Source organism: Sus scrofa, chromosome 10, assembly GCF_054392235.1.
Source record: "Sus scrofa isolate SSC_HxYL_T2T_F1_AM1 chromosome 10, Sscrofa_HxYL_maternal_Yorkshire_Landrace_v2.0, whole genome shotgun sequence".
In the NCBI taxonomy this organism is placed as follows: Eukaryota; Metazoa; Chordata; class Mammalia; order Artiodactyla; family Suidae; genus Sus; species Sus scrofa.
The window spans coordinates 75,991,724-76,007,873 of record NC_139392.1 but is presented as its reverse complement, the minus strand read 5'-3'; the positions used below and the strand labels follow the sequence as shown (position 1 = coordinate 76,007,873).

General features: G+C 41.5%; 1 protein-coding gene across 1 annotated transcript in view; it reads left to right on the top strand.

Annotated features, from left to right (window-relative positions):
- The window catches only part of GAD2 (glutamate decarboxylase 2), a 76,419-nt gene extending 60,505 nt beyond the window's left edge, over positions 1 to 15,914 (top strand). Inside the window, 3 exon segments of the mRNA NM_213895.3 lie at positions 2,100 to 2,207; positions 2,827 to 2,916; positions 12,262 to 15,914. Coding sequence (NP_999060.3) covers positions 2,100 to 2,207; positions 2,827 to 2,916; positions 12,262 to 12,435 — 372 coding nt within the window. The 3' untranslated portion in view covers positions 12,436 to 15,914.
- Positions 15,915 to 16,150: the final 236 nt, after the last annotated feature.

Below are 16,150 nucleotides of genomic sequence, written 5' to 3'. Positions count from 1 at the left end.
TATACTTCATTCATTCATTCACTCATTTATTCATTCAACACATAGACATTGAGCATCTCATATGTGCCTAGCACTGCTGGCATGAGGGATGCAGTAGTGAACAAAAGAAACACAAATCTGTGCCCTGGTGGAGGATACATTTCAACCAGGTCCACCGAAACCAATCCTAGGAGTGTGGGATGAAGGAGAAGATGAAGCTCTCCTGAAGCTCCTTCAGCATAGCCCTGGCACTGGGATCCTGCCTTCCACCTAGAAGTGCCCCTCTGAGCCTTCACCTTCCTTCACAGCAACTCGGATCATGGAGATGTGATGCTCAATATGGTTTTCTATGTGCCTTTGTCTTTCTCACCAGAAGAGCTGTGTAGTGTACAACTTTAACAAGCATTTAATGATTGAATGAATTTTGGAGAATCTCCTAAAAACCCACAAAACCTTGAAAATAAAATACAGATCTTATTCCCATAAATACCCAAAGTGAAAGGGGAACCCAGGCATTTAACGGCACATCACAGTCCCCATGTCACTCCCCTTGTACTTCCTTAGCCTTCAACTGACGGGGCAGTCAGATTGTATCTGAGCATCTGCCAGGTGAAGTCTTAAACTAGCAGAGACTGGTCCATGGTAGTCCCACTCCCTTTGCAAAACAGCCACTCTCATTTCCAGAGCGTTCCGTTTCCCTCACTATGTCTCTGAGTGAGAAATCAGACAGACACCATCATTGCCATGTGGCCAGTGAGGTTAGCCAAGGCCATGTGGCTGCACAGGGTCAGAGTCATACCAGTCCTGCACACATCCTGGATCAGGTCCATGCAAGTGGAAATCCAACTTTAGATGAATCCAGAGGATCCAGTTTGGAGAACAATTACCTTCCCTCCCTCTTACCTAAGGTCCATCCCAGCTGGACCCAAACTGCCAGATCACTCTAATTCAGTCCTAAATCCTTGGCACCCACAGGCTCACGGAGCGCATGGGTGCCTGTCTGAACATTCAGGCATCAGCTGGGCCCGTGGAGTCATCAGGAACCAGCTTCCTTGAACCAGTCAGCTACGGTGACAATCTCCAAAGAAATGAATTTCTCAGCCCCTCAGTTCTCTTTAATGCAGCTTGTTCTTAAACTTGTTTCAGATGTTAAATGTCACTGGCTATGCTGGGTCCCCTTCTACCTGAGATGAGGCGGCTGGCCGTGTGTTATCACCATTACAGCTGCTTCCTCTAGTTTCCAGGATGGATGAATCACTGGCAAGCCTGTTCTAAGAATTTCTAGGATCAGCATTATTAGCTGTTTTTCTAAGCTTTTCCTTGGCACTCCACAAATACCAAAGGAGTTAGGAGTAAAGCCCTCTTGAAAAGTAATTCCCTAATGTGTCCTGTTGTCAGTGAATAGTTCCAGTCCAAGGCTGTTGTGTTGATTTTCATGAGTCTATATCTTGGGCTTCCAAGAGCTGGGAACTAAAAGATCTCTGTGATAATGTTCACCCTGTGCAGACATATGAGTAATTTATCTCTAAAGGAGAGGTCTCATGTCCCCTGCAGAATGACAGCCTAACAGAGCATCTTCCTGCCCCTTAAGATTGATTCATTCGTTTGTCCAGTATTCCTTGAGCACCTTACCTATTTGTTCTATAATGGGGGTACCTCAGTGAACAAAAGTGGAGTCTGGAAATGTTAAATTTATCTGATGGGCAGGGACTAAGCTAGCATCCTGGTTTGGAGGTGGGGGCGGTCTCTGATGATGCTTCTTATCTGCAGGAAAAGCACAGCCGGCCCTCCTGTCATTAGTGACTGCCATAATTACTCCTCTGAGCAGCAGAGGCAAATTTTCCCCTTGAGTAATCAAAATAATTGCCTGGGGAATAGAGGCTCGGGATGCTAGGGAGGGCTATGATGACATGAAAAGGAACAAAAGCACCTGAGGGGAAGAGCAATAAAGGAGGAATAATTGCCAGAAAAGCCTCTAACAACACACTCTTGGGTAAAGAAAGTGCTGGCCTGAGCTAAGACCGAAGGAGCAAAGAGACTACCAGTGTCCAGCCCGCATCTCAGCCCGAGAGCTTGCCCACCTCCCTCAGCCTGCTATGCTTTCTTCTTCTCTCATGTAGGGGACAACTGGGTTTGAAGCACACATTGATAAGTGTTTGGAGCTGGCGGAGTATTTATACAACATCATCAAAAACCGAGAAGGGTATGAAATGGTGTTTGATGGAAAGGTATGGATTTTGATTTCTGCTAAGTTCAGTCAATTGCAGTTCTTATCACTGGTACTTTTTTTTTTTTTTTTTTGATGCTAAGAAGGTATGAGGCAGGTAAGTGGGACCATTACAAAGGAGAAGCGGGGCTCAGGGGTCAGGGTAGCCATTCAGATATGGAGGAAAAAAATCAAACTCACTGAAGTTCCCATGTGGCTCAGCGGGTTATGAACACAGCTAATATCCATAACAATGTGGGTTTGATCCCTGGCCTCGCTCAGTGAGTTAAGGATCCTTCAGTGCTGCAAGCTGTGACGTAATTTACAGATGCAGCTCCAATCCTGTGTTGCTGTGGCTGTGGCATAGGCCAGCAGCTATAGCTCCAATTCACCCACTGGCCTGGAAACTGCCATATACTGCAGGTATGGCCCTAAAAAAGGAAAAAGGAAAAAAAAAAGAAAAAATCAAACTCACAAAAGAATGACTCTGTATAATGTCATGAAAAGTCGATCATTCCAAAGGTGATTGCAGATTTAAAAGTAGGAATTGTATTTGAAGCTGCAGAATAGATTTTAAATGTCCTTGGGATTTTCAAAGTTGCCAGTTTGGGCCGAGTATGAATCTCACTTTCCTCTCGCAGCCTCAGCACACAAACGTCTGCTTCTGGTATGTTCCACCGAGTCTGCGAGTGCTGGACAACAATGAAGAGAGGATGAGCCGCCTTTCCAAGGTAAGGATGCAGGCTCCTCTGATGTGTATCTCAGTGTGTATATGGGGCCTTTTGCAGGCAGATCATTCTTAGGACAGACGTGCATGTCTTTAGGGGAAATCCATCTTTACCTTTGGTCATGAGCCTACTGCCCTGTGGGTTCCTGCAGAGCCAGGACTTACTGAGCTTGTATATTCAGACTTTTTGGGCAGGGGGGGCTGCCCCCAAGACATGCAGAAGTTCCCAGGTCAGGGATTGAACCCATGCAACAGCACCGACCTTGAGCCACTGCAGTGACAATGCCAGATCCTTAACCTGCTAAGCTGCAGGAGAACTACTATCCAGATTTTTTATAACAACTCGACTTGCTTCCGTTTTCTGAGGGCATGTTTATGACAGCTTAAAATAAGCAACTAGGTCAAACCTTCACTGGCATTCATAACTTGGCGAGAATCTGCTGAGGTTGACTAATCTGCCAAGAGAAGCTGGTGCTCAATTACAAGCCCAGAGGAGACTCCAGGCACGAGAAATGGTTGGAAAACAAAGCGGCTGCTGATCCTCTTGAGATGCCAAGGTTAGGGATACCTGTCGGGGTCTGTAGAGCTGTGGTGACCCCCAGGAAAGCAGGGCAGGCGGTGATGATAATAACAGCCATGGTTGGAGTGGACGCTGCGTCCCATGGTTGGAGTGCTCAGCTTTGATCTAGTGTTACATTGCTTCATGCTCAGAGTGGCCCAACTCAGGGAGCACTGTGGTCTCCCCATTTGGCTGATGGGGACACTGAAGCACAGGAGGAGAAAGTTACTTTCCAAAACCCACACTGACAGATTCCAGAGCCTGAAGACTTGAGCTTCAAATTCTGTTGTGGCCAGTAAGACACTTAAAAACTCTTATCCTCTCCTGCTTTCAACACGTATACGAAGGTGAAATTTGGTTTAAGATACACACCATAGAGAATCTTGAAGGGAGGTAAATGCACGGGTCCACCTCCCCCTGTCAGAGGAACAGGAAACTGGGGACGATCATGTGCGTTTGGATCTCAGAGGGTTTGTTGCTTGGTCGATTGGTTGGTTTGGTTAGTTTTTAATTTACCATAAAGGAGGGGACTTCCTCCTGTCTGTGCCCAGAGCAGGGAAGGTCCTTTTACCCCACTGTTGAGGAGCCCAGGCTGGAAACACATAGTAAGATTTTTTTTCTTCCTTTTCTTGGCCGCCTCGAGGCATATGAAGCTTCTGGGCCAAGGATCAGATCCGAGCAAATGCTGGATCCTTCACCCACCATGCTGGACTAGGGACTGAACCTGTGTCCCAGCACTCCCAAAATGCTGCCGATCCCGTTGTGCCACTGTGGGAGCTCCAATAGTTGAGGTCTTTAAATCAAGCCTCCTGATTAGAAAAATGGTTCACAAGCCTGGCTGCACATTAAAATCAACCTGAGGCTTAAAATAAAATACAGGTGACATAGTTCCCATCATGGCTCAATGGTTAACGAACCCGACTAGTATCCATGAGGATGCAGATTCCATCCCTAGCCTCACTCAGTGGGTTAAGGATCTGGCATTGCCATGAGCTGTGGTGTAGGTCGAAGGTGCGGCTCAGATCCAAAGTTGCTCTGGCTGTGTTGTAGGCCGGCAGCTACAGCTCCGATTGGCCCCTTGAGAACCTCCTATGCCATGAGTACAGCCCTAAAAAGATAAATAAACAAGCAGGTGACCAGATCTTACCCCAAGAATGTAATCTGACCAATTTTTCCTGGGCTCAAGAATGGTTCCAAAAGCTCTCCAGGTGATTCTAATGAGGAACCACTGACCTAGAAGAACACATGGAAGAAACTTCTAGAACTAAGATCCACGGTACATGGTTCTGGAGTGGGAGGCATCGAGGTTGTGTGTGAGGCTTTAGTGAAGCTGGTTCATTCCAGCAAATCAAGCCCAGGAGGCAGGAAAGAGTGAGGGTGAGGGCCACATTGCATAAGTTGATAGATGCAGACCTGCTGTCATTTGGGCAGAAAGAATTCATATTTTTTCTGAAAGTTCTATGGCAGTTTCTCCCTGGTGACTATTATCTTAATAATGACTAATTTTGCTTAACAGCTTAGGTAGAAATGAGATGTTTCCATTGTTCTTGGCTTTCATTTCTTTAATGAACCTATGGACCAGACCGGGAATCCAGAGAGGAGTTTGGCTGATTTCATTTATTGAATGGATTCGTTATTGCTGGGCTGAGTGATGGGGCAAGATGGAAATATAGACCAGAGAGGGTTTTCTCATTGTTTTCTGAGCAAAAGTCAATTCTGAGGTTCCCCCATTTAAATACAACTCTCTTCAAACACCTCCTTAGATTTTAATACATCACATAAGCTGTGATGGGAATAGCGATTATTTCTTGAGAATTGCCATTAGAATATTGGTAAACAGTTTTTATACTGTTGGCAATTCAAATTTGAAAGTTTCTGGGGATTGCAAAATGAGTTCTCTTTATTGTTCCCTCTCCTGGGACTCCATTTTCATTACTTGAACAGAGAGAATTCAGCAATTCAGAATTAGAAATGATAAGAGAACACATAAGGAGTTCCCTGGTGGCTCAATGGATTAAGGATCCAGCGTGGTCACTGCTGTGGCTTGAGTTTGATCCCTGGCCTAGGAACTTCTTTATGCTACAGGCACAGCCAAAAAGAAAAGAAAAAAGAAAAAAGAAAACACATATAATATCAAAGTTAACTTTTGTTCATTAGTGTCAATAGTTTTTGATAGTTTCAGAAAAGTTTCTTATTAAATGTGAGGTCCTTAAAATGCAGTGTTTAGGGCCAGTAAAATCTGTACACCACACACACACACACACACACACACACACACACACACACACAAACAAAATCCCCCAGGGAAAAGAGCTGGGGTGGGGGTGGGGGACATATCACCTGCCCTATCCATTATGGTGAATAGCCACAGGTATCTGTTTAAATCTAAATTAATTAAAATTAAATTCAACTTAAAATTCACTTCTCAGTCTCATTAGCCATGTTTTAAGTATTCAACTTGTGAGTTGAGGCTAATGTATCAGAGAGCACAAGCGTAAAACATCTCCATCATTACATAAAGCTCTCTTGGTCAGCACTGATATAGACCCCAAGTGGGAAGAAACTGGGCATCTTCTGAGCCATATGTGATCAATGAGAGAAGTTAAATTCTGGACCTAACAAGGCAGAGGCATTATTCTGTGCCTCTGGCCTGGTATAGAACTTAGTATACAACAGGCACTTAAAAATGTTTGTTGGAGTTCCCATTGTGGCTCAGCTTTTAAAGATAAAGAGAGGATTCTAAAGGCAGCAAGAGAAAAGCAAAGCGTTAGTTACAAGGGAAGCCCCATAAGGCTATCAGCTCATTTCTCTACAGAAACGATACAGGCCAGAAGGGAGTGGCAAGATATATTTAAAGTGCCAAAAGGAAAAAATTTGCAACCTAGAATACCCTATCCAGCAAGAATATCATTTAAAATAGAAGGGGAGGAGTTCCCGTGGCGGCGCAGCGGAAACAAATCCAACTAGGATCCATGAGGTTGTGGGTTTGATCCCTGGCCTCGCTCAGTGGGTTAAGGATCCGGCATTGCAGTGAGCTGTGGTGTAGGCTGGCAGCTGTAGCTCTGATTAGACCCTAAGCCTAGGAACCTCCATATGCCGCAGGTATGGCCCTAAAAGGACAAAAGACAAAAAATAAATAAATAAAATAGAAGGGGAAATAAAGAATTTCTCCTACAAACAAAAGCTAAAAGAGTACAGCAATACTAAACCCATTCTAAAAGAAATACTGAAAAGGCTTCTCTAAATTAAAAAAAAAAAGAAAAAAGAAAGTAAGAACCCAAAATAGTGTTCGTGAGGATACAGTTTCGATCCCTGGCCTCCATCAGTGGGTTAAGGATGCGGCATTGCCACAAGCTGCAGCGTGGTTCACAGATGCAACTTAGATCCGATGTTGCTGTGGCTGTGGCATCGACCTCTGCTGCAGATCCTATTCAACCCCTAGCCTGAGAACTTCCATATGCTGCAGGTGCGGCTCTAAAAAGAAAAAAAGAGAAACAAAACTATTTGTTGAACTAAAGTGCCATTTACACAGTCCAGAATAGGGAATGGAAACACACTTAAGAAACCTGCCACAGATGTTTTCCCAGTGCTCACACAGGCTTGAAGACATGTATCTCGGTAACAAATAGTTACTGCCACAAGGAGCCCAGCTACAGCTCCATAAAGGAGGTGAAGAGGAGAATCTGGTCACTGCATTTTCTGCTCCCAGTCAGGACTGTGAAGGTGCAGGTGGCCCATTGTCACTGAGGCCAAGGGGCATAGAAGGCCTGGGGTCCCTGGGAATGGGACCCCCATTCAAACATGTTAAGACAAAGGCAGGAGGCAGCAAGGAGACTTCCTGGCAGGGGTTCACCAGACAAGAAGGCCAGGCGGGTATATTGATGACCTTTTGTGCTTCTGGGTTTTTTTTCCTTCATCATCTTCTCATATTTTAACTTTTTATAATATTTGATCACGATCTGCATCTCTTCTATCAACTTTTATAGTCCTATACTGACTGATGGCCTTTCCAAAGGTCAACCGTGGATTTAAAAGTATGTTGGTCTTTTTGTAAACTATTACATTTAGAATGGATAAGCAATGAGGTCCTACTACACAGAACAGGGAACTATATCCAGTCTCTTGGGATAGGCTATGATGGAAGATAATATGAGAAAAAGAATATAAATGACTGGCTCATTATGCTGTACAGCAGAAATTGGCACAGCCCTGTAAATCAACTATACACTAATAAAAAACCAAATTTAATAAAATTAAAAAGTACTTTGGTAAGGAGAGGCAAGATAAGGATAGGAGAGTAAGAGGTACTAACCACTAGGTATAAAATAAATAGGCTATAAGGCTGTATTGTACAGCACAGGGAATATAGCCAATATTTTATAATAACTATAAATGGAGTATATAACCTTTAAAAATTGTGAATCACTCTATTGTACACCTAAACTTATATATTATAAATCAACTATGATAAAAATACAAATAAAAATGAAATAATAAAGTTTATGGGAAGTATTTTATTTTTTACTGAAATATAGTTGATTTACAATGTTGTATTAATTCCTGCTCTATAGCAAAGTGATTCAGTTATATGTATATTATTTTTTCATACTCTTTTCCATTATGGTTTATCATGGAATATTGAACATAGTTCCCTGTGTTATACAATAGGATCTTGCTGTTTATCCATTACATTACTAACTATTATATATAATAGTTTGCATCTGCTAACCCAAATTCCTAGGCAATCCCCCTCCCACCTTCCCACCCTCTTGGCAACCACAAATCTGTTCTCTATGTCTGTGAGTCTCCTTCTGTTTCATAAAAGTTAATTTGTGTCTTATTTTAGATTCCACGTATAAGTGATATCATATGGTATTTGTCTCTTTTTTACTTACTTCACTTGGCATGATAATCTCTAGTTCCATCCAGGTTGCTGCAGATTACCTTACTTTTTTCTTTTATGGCTGAGTAATATTCCACTGTATATATGTACCACATCCTCTTAATCCATCTATCTGTTGATGGACATTTAGGTTATTTCCATGTCTTGGTTATTGTGAGTAGTGCTGCTATGAACATAGGTGTGCATGTATCTTTTCAAATTATGGTTTTCTCCAGATATATGCCCAGGAATGGGATTGCTGGATCATATGGCAGCTCTATTTTCAGTTTTTTGAGGAACTTCCATATTGTTTTCGGTAGTGGCTGTACCAACTTACATTCCTACCAACAGTGTAGGAGGGTTCCCTCTTCACACCCTCTCCAGCATTTGTTCTTTGTAGAATTTCTGACTGCTGTGAGGTGGTACCTCATTTTAGCTTTGATTGCATTTCTCTAATAATTAATGATGTAGAGCATCTTTTCATGTGCCTGTTGGCCATCTGAATGTCTTCTTTGAAGGAATTTCTATTTAGTTCTTCTGCCCATTTTTCAATTGTGTTGTTTGGTTTTTTGTTGTTGAGATGCATGGCATGTTTATATATTTTGGAAATTAAGCCCTTTCTGGTCACATTGTTTGCAAATATTTTCTATAGGGAGTATTTTTAAAAATACATTGGCAAGAAAATAGACTGGCCTCACATATAAGGTAACTCTTTTAAAGCTATGTTATTAAATGTACTGGGGAATTTTATTGTTGAGACTTTTATGTTTTCAAATATCTTATTTATGATTATTCTACTTTCACTCTTCAAAATTTCTCTCACCTTCCAAGATATAAAAACAAAAAGTTTGTAACACATAGTGAAAAATACATTTCTGTGATATCTTATTTTATGATGCTTTATTCTAATCCCCCTGGAGGAAACAAGTATAGATTCAAATTATGGAAGAGTTCCCTGGTTATTGCTTTCTAAAGAGTTGAAAAAGCTGATGGCACAACAGAGAAAAGGGTATCCTAAAACTCCCCAAAGGACTCTTGTTGATTAAGCCTTTAGTAAATTGCACACAGCCCCTCTTTTCCTAACTTTCTTAATTCAGCAATACCAAGAATGTGACCCCCCCAACAAAAATTCTAGAACAAAATTAAAATACTACATACTCATCAGAATAGTTTTCCTTCTTAACTTGCAGTTAGTGATTATGCAATGAAGATGTTCCATGTTCCTGCCAATTTTAGTCCATCAGCATTTTCTGGAAGCAACCGAAAGTCGTATGTATTTAGTTCTGCCAGCCCAGCTAGCTTTAGGAACTGGAGGGTTTCGATCTTACTTTATGCCAAAATCTGTTTGCAATGATGGCTGGTACCAGAGGTTCATCTTTTAACCTTTGATTTGCATTTATTTGAAAATTTCGAGTTGATCAACCTTCATTAATTCCATTCTTATGTGTTCTTACTTCGGTTGCCATGAAAATGAAATCAGAGATTGATTCACTAAGCATAATCATTGTTTTATCAGTGCTAAAGAGCAAGCACAATTTATGCACAAATAAAAGTAATGAATAGTTATGATTGTTGCTTAACTTCCTGCAGACACATGGATTTGGAATTCCTTTTCAGATTTGGGACTTCCCTTCCCGGAAACACATTGACTTGCCATGCCTTACAGCACAAAGCGATACATTTCATGTTCTTGTGCTAAAAGATTCTAGTGGATTCATCTTCAGAACTTAATTCCAGACTTTAAATATTTAAATTCTTTTTTATATTTATTCCCTGGGATGAGCCTGATACCCTGCATACATCGTTAACCCTTTGGGTGAAAGAGGGTCAACCCCGCAGAAGCGTTCCTCTTTACATTACCTCCTTGTGGCATAAGGAAGGAGCAGGAAAAGATGGAAAAACTTGTTAATCTAGAATCAGAAAATCTCGGTGTTGGAATCATCATCTAAAATGGAGTCATTCATTTTAGATGAGAAAATTAGGCTCCGGAGGTGAAATGAACATGAAGGTCAAGTCTGGCTTTGGCTTTGGTAACTAAGAAATAACTGGGCCTGGTGGGAACCATGTCAGTTTTGCACATTGAATACTTTGAGGATTAAAATCTCACTGTAAACCAGTGATTATGGAAGTATTGATGTTCAAAAGTCACATGTTCAAAACACCATTCCATTTGAACCTATCCTTCATTTAAGATGAATCCAGCTGTGATAGAGGCATGGTTCCCATATTAAACTGAGTTGCCGACTGGTAAATCTAACATGAAGTCTAAATCTTTCCTGAAATCTACGTTCCTGGCTACATTTTCCACAATGAACCTAAAAGATCAAATGTTATATTTACAAGCTCCAGTGGTCAAACATGTGGACACATTCTACCTACAGTGGGACATAATTTAAATGTATGCTTCATCCTAGGAGCTGCTGCTTGCTTTTTTTTTTTTTTTTTTTTTTGCTTTTTAAGGCCCCACCCATGCCACATGGAAGTTCCCAGGCTAAGACTGTAATCAGAGCTACAGCTGCTGGCCTACACCACAGCCACAGCAACACGGGATCCAAGTCTCATCTGCAGCCTACACCACAGCTCACAGCAATGCTGGATCCTTAACCCTCAGGATCAAGACCAGGGATCGAACCTGAGTCCTCATGGATACTAGTCAGGTTCATTACCACTGAGCCACGACAGGAACTCCCAAAGAGTTCTTTTATGCTGCTCTTTACAGTCAGTGAGGGCTCAAGGAACCCTCAATGTGCATGCAGTGCTGTGCTGATAAACAAAAGTAAAAGACACTGTCCCTGCCTTCCAGGAGCTTACAGTTGACAACCAAAGATGAGGGGTATTTTCATAAGTGAGGGGACAATAGGAAATTAGAATACAGTCAGAATCTATGGATAAGGATCATGTACTTACAACATAGAGAAAATACTCTAATGGACTATGGAAGTCAGGAAAGTCTTCCTAGCAGATATGGGACGGTGACGAAGCCTTAGAATCTGCATAGGATACAAAATGGAAGAGAACAAGGATTCTAAGAAAAGAGAACAAGTGTGACACTGTGAGACTGAGGACTAGTGAAAAGGGATAAAAAATATGTGTGGTACATCCAAAAGATATTGAATAAGTAGGTCTTGTCAGAGTTGCAGATTCATCGGAGGTAAGCACTGGGAGATGAGTCCTCACAGCTGATGGCAAAAACAGTGAACAAGAACTTGACCTTCATTTCACATACAATAGAGGACCAAGGGCTGAAAGCATCTGTCTGGCATAAACATGGTACAATCTTGCCTGTGATCTGATTCTGTAACGCCCAGTGCATGTGGATGCAGGTTTTTTGCCTCAGCTGATTCTTCATCATCACTAGGGAGTATATTTCAAAACATCTTATAAACTGAGGTAATGCAAAAGGAGGAAAAACCAGAATGCTTGAGGGTCTCAAGAAAGAAAATTGCATTATGATCTCAAAAGTCTGCTCATTTTCATACATTACTTGATAGTGAGGCTTATCTCTTGGTAACCATTTTCTGAACTATGTCTTATGTCCATGTTTTTAATCTTTACTGAGGGGGAGAGAAAAAAAGTCTCCTGAATGTTGTGTCACTAAACTCTTTAGTCTTGGAGCCAGCCCCAGATTCTTCCCATTCTCCCAAAACACTAAGTAGAAAGTCAAAGATTTGGTGACAAGCTCCAGATAGCCTATCACTGATTATCCCTTTAGCACCTTCTAGATCTTAGATGTATTCAACTGCTCCAGCCCTCTGATCCCAAGAAAGGTGGGAGGCAATTCCTCCAAGAGAAAACAAATATGGTTCTGGCTTTTAAAAACTAAAAGTGCTCCTTGGTATTGTGCTCTTTGACGAAGGGAAGAATCCCCGGGAGAAACGGTCTGGTGGTGGGTCTGGTCTCTCCCACAGGTGGCTCCAGTGATTAAAGCCAGAATGATGGAGTCCGGGACCACGATGGTGAGCTACCAGCCCTTGGGAGACAAGGTCAATTTCTTCCGCATGGTCATCTCAAACCCCGCAGCAACCCACCAAGACATTGACTTTCTGATTGAAGAAATAGAACGCCTTGGACAAGATTTGTAATAACCTAGCTCACCAAGCTGCTTCAGTTCTCTAGGTAGACAATGAAGTTGTCACAAACCGTGTAAATGTATTTGTAGTTTGTTCCAAAGTAAATCTATTTCTATATTGTGGTGTCAAAGTAGAGTACAGTTTAAAAAAAATCAAAAGCAAACAAACATTGCTCCTTTTCAGAATCCTTTCTTAAGTTAAGATTACCTCTCTAATAATTAGTGACAAAAGGCTGTGTGCTAATCAATAAGGAAAAGCTTAATATTGTTATAAATACTTCCCTTACTTTTAATATAGTGTGCAAATCAGAGCTTTATTTTCACTTCAGAGTAGTAGGATTGAATAGTGCCAAATTGCCCCTGAATCATCAAAGGTTCTTTGGGGTGCAGTGAAAAGGGTAAAGTAAATATAAAATGTATGTTGACAATAAAAAAAAAAAACTTTTGCCTTTTTCATAGTAGTAGGAAAAAAAAGTTTCTAATTTACCTATAGCAACATTTCAAATGTATTTAAATACATATAATTTTACAAGAGGAAAATATATATATTAAAAAGAAATCCTATTTTGTAACATATAGATTTTTATTTTGTATGGGTTATACAAACTGCAGGGGCAGATATAAAAACTAAGCCAGATTTTTTTTTTTCTTTCTTTTAACGGAGGCACAAGAAAACTCTTAGCTAAGTTATTTTGAAACATAGGCCCACAAAATTCTCAAAAGGTATGTCCCCTTCTTTCTGTTCACTTTATGGCTTATCACCTCTCCAAAGTTAGTGTTATAAAACAAACGCAAAAGAACACTGCAAGTTCTTTAAAAATGATTGGTCAGACTGACAATAAGATTCTCTTCCCATTTAAGTTTTTTACCCACTTAACCTCAGTGGACCCACGAAGTCGGCTAGGCATGACAGCCAAGCTTCATCATAGATTCAATTAGGGATAATCATCTCTTTTCTGCTTTCCAGTTCAGCCTGTTTTGAACAGAAGGTTGATGCTAGTTCTTGAGGTATTTGCCCTAACAGTATTCCTTTATTAGGTCATTTGGATTAATTAGAGAAAATAAAAATAAAATCTCATCAGCCCGAGCAAAGAGGAATGAAACACACTCCAGAATGTAGTGAGCCCAGAAAATTAAACTTGGCCTTAGACCTCTGTGTGAGGATAATGACGTCATCCTGGATGCCCTATTGCCCCCGCCCAGGAAGGAGTCATTTCCCTCCCAAGTAATTGCTTATCCCCATTCTCTCCCCATTCTGACCCCCCAAAGTCTCTCCTGCTAAACTCCCCATCACTGCCATCCCAAATAATTCATTTCTATTCCATGGCTGGTTATTTTCCTCTCAGGAAATGAGCTTCTCAGCCAGGATTTTGAGACTTCATCTTAAGACCTCCTTTTATCTGTCTCCCATCAAGATCCAAAGGGACCAGAGTATGCGGAGACAAGATGCTCCTTAGAATTCAAAATAATATTTTAAAAGCATCCTTCTGCCCCTGCAAACCTGATGGAGAGACTTGAGCTAATGAGAGCTCCCGTAGACATCATCAGATTCCAAGTGTGAGCGGGAAACCTCTGGACCTGTATATGCAGATGGCAGATGCATGTTTAGAAACATTTGTCCTTTCTGTATGGTCCAGTCAGATCAATTGTCAAGAAAACTATAGGTATAGGAGGGAAGAAAGTGGAGCCTGCCCTTCAGAGAGAAAAGCTCTCAAATATAACCATAGGATCCAGCCACCTGAAATTGCCATTAGCTCACCCCTCCTCTCTCCCAGGCTATACACAAAAATGTTGATACTTGAGAAGCACATAGCTTTGGGCCCTTTCTATCTAGGAAACTAATGAAATCCTTCTGACTCTCAGAAGAAAACTCTTTATCTGTGCCCCAGAATTTCATGAAGGAATAAGCCTCCCATTCTGGGCCAAGCATTCTTTTCCTTTCTAGAAATTGGCTGTTGATAATAAGCACACAACTGCCCACCTGTTGTGAGCCATAGGCCAAAAGGTCCCATCTCAGAGGCAGAAATACTAATGATCAAACCCACCATCCTGCTTGAAGGAGACGGCAGAGCCCAGGGCCCTGATCTGGACAGACCCCTCTCCACTGCAGGATGCTTCTACCTAGCAGGACAGATTCTCTATGAAAGGCACCTGCTTTTTTACTTGATGGGATGACAGAATTTAGAGGAGGAACATTTGTGCCTGTGTATGAAATTCCAGCAAAGTAGTTTTTACCAATAGCTAGTTTCCCCCACTCCCCTGCCTGTTCCAGGCTCTTCCCCAAGTTTGCTGGGAGCCTTGCTTAATCCTATGCAGTGAAATCCTACCAACCATAATCCAGGGAAGCAGATAAATAAAAGCCTGATAGGTCCAGTCGCTTAATAAATATTTTTAAAGGTAGGTTTATGATTCACTCAGGAGGGAGGGAGGGAGGGAAGGAAGGAAGGTTGTTTTGAACTCTAGCCCCAATTCCTAGTGCCAAAGGCCTTTGTGTGGGACCATTCTTTCCAAATGTTAGAAAAGTTTGGTTTTAGCTTTAATCACAATTGACATGGCCATTTTCATTTAGATAGCAATATTGTGTTTATTATTTTTAAATACTTGAAAAAAAAAGTGTGGTATGTCTTTATTGGTGACACATAAATGGTATTCACTTCCTGGACGTCTCAAGGACAGGAGAGAACAGGAAATCAACTACGTGTGTAACTGTGTTGCCTTTATTACACTGCTAGTACTATCTCGTCACCTCAGATTGGGGTTGTGCACTTTAGATCTGAACTGTGCAGTGTTGCCAATCAACCTGTGTTGCTGTAAAAGCTTGTACAATATATTATTGATGTGTCTTTTCCTGTGTGGTAAGTGTACTGATATTCTGAGAACCACATTCCCTTCTGTGCCTGGACTCTCTCTCTCACCCCCTCTCTGCTAAACTGTGTGCCCTCCACCTCAGCTCTGACAGAATGCCCTCGGCTCTGCTCGCAGCTCAGAATTCTCCTATGAGAACTGTGTGGTTTCATAAGATGCAGAGAGAACACTACTTGAGTGTCTCTAAAAATAGAGGAAGCCAACATGGAGCATTGCAAACGGCCAACGTTGCAGGCACTGTCCCTGCTAAGATCTGGAGGAGGTGCTACTCCTCAGAAAATGGACCAAGAAAGCACAGGTGTAAATACAGCAGCAGGACAAGGAACCCTGGAACCTAACAGTGGGTATCATCTTACACGTGCCCTCCTGTTGTCAAATGCTAAGTGCCAACACTGTGTATTGATTAGTTCCCCGTGCCAAAATACTGTTCCCAGTTGGTGTTTCTGGAAGACATCCACATCTCCCCAGCATCACTCCATTACTAAAGACAGAAAACAATAAAAAAAATATATATATATAAACATGTGGCAACCTGTTCTTCTTACCAAATATAACTTGTGTATGATCAGAGTATTTTACTTGTGTTGTCTCTCTAAACCCAAATAAATGTGTAAATGTGTAAACATCTTAGGCTTTGGATGCTTATTTCTGGCTTTGCCATGTGGTAGGGTTTGTTTTTACTGAATTGCCTGCATGAAAGCCCTTTCACTTGCCACTGAGCTCAGAGCATCTTTGGGTCTTTGTTGGGGGAAAAAATCTCTTACTTTTTTTTCAAAAGTTTTTCCCATTTCATGTTACGTATTTTTTAATTTTATTGAAGTATAGTTGATTTGCAATGATGTGTTCATTTCTGTTGTACAGCA